This window comes from Phaethon aethereus, assembly GCF_964289735.1.
Source record: "Phaethon aethereus genome assembly, chromosome: 25".
Taxonomy (NCBI): Eukaryota; Metazoa; Chordata; class Aves; order Phaethontiformes; family Phaethontidae; genus Phaethon; species Phaethon aethereus.
In genome coordinates, this window is record NC_138601.1 from 4,541,330 (window position 1) to 4,545,833 (window position 4,504).

The 4,504-nt window shown below is 42.1% G+C and overlaps 1 protein-coding gene across 1 annotated transcript in view; it reads left to right on the plus strand.

Annotated features, from left to right (window-relative positions):
* Nucleotides 1-295, plus strand: part of SLC35B1 (solute carrier family 35 member B1) — a gene marked incomplete at its 3' end in the record, with an annotated part of 3,088 nt that extends 2,793 nt beyond the window's left edge. Inside the window, 1 exon segment of the mRNA XM_082010540.1 lies at nucleotides 291-295. Coding sequence (XP_081866666.1) covers nucleotides 291-295 — 5 coding nt within the window.
* Between the last annotated feature and the right edge of the window lie 4,209 nt (nucleotides 296-4,504).

Sequence of the window (4,504 nt, forward strand, 5' to 3'; positions counted from 1 at the left end):
ATTCTAGAGTGTGTGCTACAAATCAAAGGGAAATCACTCTATTTTGATTACAAAGAAGCAGAATTGCTTATTAGCAGAATAGCTTATTAGCTTTACTGACTAAAGCTTCCTCAAAAGTATGTGGTCAGAAATTGAGGGGACTGAGATAGCAGCAGCCTTTCTCCACTGTGCTGTCAGTCTGTAATCAGTGATCTCCTTTTAATTTACAGCATTTCAAACCAAATTGCCTATTTTGTGTACATGTTAGGAACACTGCTCTTCCTGAACTCTCCTCCCCCTTTTGCCCCAAGTCTAGGTGTATATCTGGGAGAGACAGTGTCTTAAAAATAAAACAAGACTTGTTAATTTTTTTTTCCTTAACCATTGAAAAGAAGCCACCAGAGTTTCAAGGGAAATTTTGCTCGAACCCACAGGTCTGTCCCCTTCCCCACACTGCAGCAGCCTAGACGACCAGCAGAAAGAATGAAGCTGGGAGCTTCCTAGGGTCTATTTTCTAAGTCAAGATCTGTCTTTACCAGTATCTTCAACTTGTCTGTATTCAGGGCAGACTTAAAGATTGGTCTGCCAAGAAGAAAGAAAATAAAGGAGATTTTCTCTCTCCTTATTGCTGCAGGCTCCCTTGACCCACTTTAGCTCTAAAGGCTATTCCTGGTATTGCTCCAGCTTGGTTCTTGCTGCACCTCCGACTCTTAGTCAATAACAATTTCTTAAAACAAAGGCATCTCTTGTACCTACCTTGACTCTGAGTCCTTTGGATTTCCTTGGACAGCTTGCTGTCTTCTTTCTAGACCTCATGTACTGCGAGATCCCAGAGGAGGCTACAAAACCAATTCAAGAAGCTATTTTCAAATCAGCACTGGCTTTTCTTCTCGGATGGTTTTTAACAACACTGCTACAGAACAGGGCCCCAGCTTTGAGTTGCCGGGAGGACTGCTGTAATACCTCTTCCCGGTGACAGACTGGTTACCACATTCCGAGAAGCCTGTCTGGTGGCTTTTGGTGTATGTTCCTGCCTGAGTTCAGCTGTCTCTTTAAATAAAGACAGGTAAACTCCAAAGGAACTGGGTTAGGATCCAATAAAGTTTTCATTCTCCGTGTTACTTTTTCCTGTTAGAAATGGTAGTTCCTCTTTGAGGCACATTTTGCAGAGGGATAATTTAATAGGTTTTTTTGCTTTTTTTTTAAATAAACAGCGCAAGTGTCTTCAGAGGCGATGCTTGAATTTCTGGTGAAGTGTCAGGAAAGGCTTTCTTGTCTTCAAGTAAGAGATTAGTAATGTACAAAGTGTTGACAGAACTTAATCTAGTTTATCTAGATACTGCATAACATCTAGGGTAGGGCTGTGCAAAGGAGTCTTTAACTACTGCTGTCAAGTTACGTTTTGCTTATTCAAAGGAGGAAGTGTTCTGCGGTAGCATGTGCACCTATAAGCAGTTTAGAGGTTTCAAGGAATTAAAGCACAGTGCCTAGGTTCTCTACCAATGATCTGGGTTTCGCCAGTTCTGCTACGACTCAGTATGTATGTCTGCTTTTTTTAGACGTTCTCCAGTTTATTACAAGGGTACAAACCTAGTTAAATAAAAAAGACTACCTTGTTCTTTTTAGTCCTGTGTGCTTGATCTGTCTTTATTTCCCCAGCTGTAAGCAAGCAATAGTTTTGTGATAACAACATATTTTCCAAAATGAGAAGATTTTGTAAAGTGTAAAACATCACCTTTTGCAGCCAAGAGAGTAGGTGCTTTGAACACTCCCTGTGTAATGTTTTGCATTTGGGCTGACTTGCCAAGGAGTTACTAAAGGGAGTGTTTGTGGTTTGCTCCTTCCTTAGCAGATGTGACTGGTCTTTTTCTGAGTAGAAGAGGAAAGGAAATGAGTTGAGTAGGAGATTAATTTATTAAGTGTCTTAGACAAAGCCCTGCAAGTGCAAAACATGAAGGTCAGACTGAGAAGTTATGAAGAGATTCCATCTTCATCTCTTCTACTTTTTGTTGGCTCCGGAGTCCCAACCGTGAGTCTGTTTATGACTCAGCTGGTTACCAGCAGGGGGAACTCTCATTTCAATAATTTTCAAGAAATGCAAGGAGAAAAACAACAAAAAAGCTGTTCCTTTTTAATTAGTGATATAACTCTACTTCTAGAGTCTTTGTACTTAGAGTAAAAACATAATGTGGAAATCAAGGTCTTCCTCCATTTTTATTCTTAATTCTTCTTTTTGACCATCAGCAGAGACTAATTGAAGCTAAGTCATTAGAAGCTTTAAGACAATCACCGTCTCTTCTGTAGAATGGCCTTCATTACAAATAGCATAAGTATGTGCACACCTGTGTGTCCTCTTGTCCTCATGTATCACAAACAGCTGGCTTCCTGCACAGCAGCAGCCACTGGCATCCCAGGCAATGTTTTTGAAAACATTTCTGCCAGAATTCTCCTAGGAACCTTGTCAGTTCTTGGTGATTCCAGGGAGATGAGAACAGTCATGCATGGACTGAGAATAAACAGCAGATTACATTGCTGCAGTGTTTCTGCCTGTTGTCCCTCCAGGAGGAATTCGATGTATCAGCTAAGAAAGGTGAAGTTTTATTTCGTAGCTGAGATATGGCATCCACAGGGGAGAAAACTTGGCAGCTGCGTTCCTTTTCCTTTCATCTTCCTTGTTTTTACGAGCTCCTTCTGCAATTCCATCAGCAGATGTTTAAAAAAACCCCAATGTTTAGAGAGCGCATAGAATAAGGTAGATGATACTATATATGCATATCTGGACGTGAGCTGGCAATGTGCACTCGCAGCCCAGAAGGCCAACCGTATCCCGGGCCGCAGGGATATCGGGAGGGGGTTCTGCTCCTCTGCCTCGCTCTGGGGAGACCTCCCTGCAGGGCTGCGTCCAGCTCTGGAGCCCTCAGCACAGGAGAGACATGGACCTGTTGGAGCAGGGCCAGAGAAGGCCACAGCAGTGCTCCGAGGGTTGGAACAGCTCTGCTGGGAGGACAGGCTGGGAGAGCTGGGGTGGTTCAGCCTGGAGAAGAGACGGCTCCAGGGAGACCTTATTGCAGCTGCCAGTATTTAAAGGGGGCTTATAAGAAAGATGGGGACAGAGGTTTTAGCAGGGCCTGTTGCAATAGGACAAGGGATAACGGTTTTAAACTAAAAGGGGTCAGGTTCAGATTAGACATAAGGAAGAAATTTTTCACAATGAGAGTGGTGAACCACTGGCCCAGGTTGCCCAGAGAGGTGGCAGATGCCCCATCCCTGGAAACATCTTGGGTCAAGTTGGATGGGGCTCTGAGCAACCTGCTCTAGTTGAAGATGTCCCTGCTCACTGCAGGGGGTTGGACTAGATGGCCTTTAAGGGTCCCTTCCAACCCAAACTATTCTATGATTTTGTAGAGGTGGGTATAATTGTATAACTGATTAATTTTCTGGTAAAATAAGTAAGAGAGAGAGTAAAGACTCCTGCTCAAATGACAACAGTTTAAGGGATAAGGAATTTATTGTTACTGCTTTGAAATCAATGAATTGCCAGCCTTGAAGATACCACTTTAAAAACCCAATGCTAACAGTCATTCTTCAAGAACAACTAGGATTTATGCTGTGCCACTCAGTTAAGAGTTGGTGATTATGAGAGCTTATCCTGCAGCATTCCACACACTCTTGCAAAGGAAATGGGAATTCCTGTTGGGTTTCACAGACTGAAAAGCACCTGAGAATCAATATAACCCCCATCGGGGAAAATACATGGTAACGTGTCAATGGGAAGAGGTGATTGTAGATGGTTTTAAATATTCTAAGGAAAAAAATTAAGCTGAAAAGTGCATTTAAGGCTTCAGAATTGAATTAGTAAAAATGCTCATATGGCTTCTTTTCCTTTCTCTTGCTATGCTTGTTCACAGTGCTTGCAATGCCATTTTCATTCTTTTTGTATATTTATGCACATGTAGGATCCTGAATACTTTTAATACCACCTTTGTCATCACAATTCAGTTACTTTGCTAAGCTCAGAGCCTATTTCCAGAGTTTTTATGAGCAATTAACCTGTTTCAAAGAAAAAAAGTGTTTAGAAGGCAGCATGGTTTTCATACGCAGTACTTGTTGAAATTCTGGCTTATTCAGTAGAGATGTTTTGCTAGGAGAATGTAAAAAAAGACTGCTAGACTCAGGGATGATGGTGTGTTTTTTCCTGGAAGTAGGTTCCGGTCCTTTACTGGGTCTTCAATTACTCCAGGAGCAGCACAAATGTGCAGTGTTAGGCATTCCCAAGAGCAGTTCTGTTAGCACAGACCAGATGCTGAAGAATCCATAGAAATTAAAATCCAGCCAGATCAGTCATGGAAACCTTCCATCACTTGGAATGAGGACTAAGTCTTCTGCTTGACTGAAACTTGAAAATGGGAATGAAGTGAAGTATTTTAGTAGGCGTACATGATTTTGGGGACAGCAAGGAAAGATTTCTGTAATAGTCCTTGTTTATAGTAATTTGCTTTTCTGCAGGTGGGACTAGCACCCTACA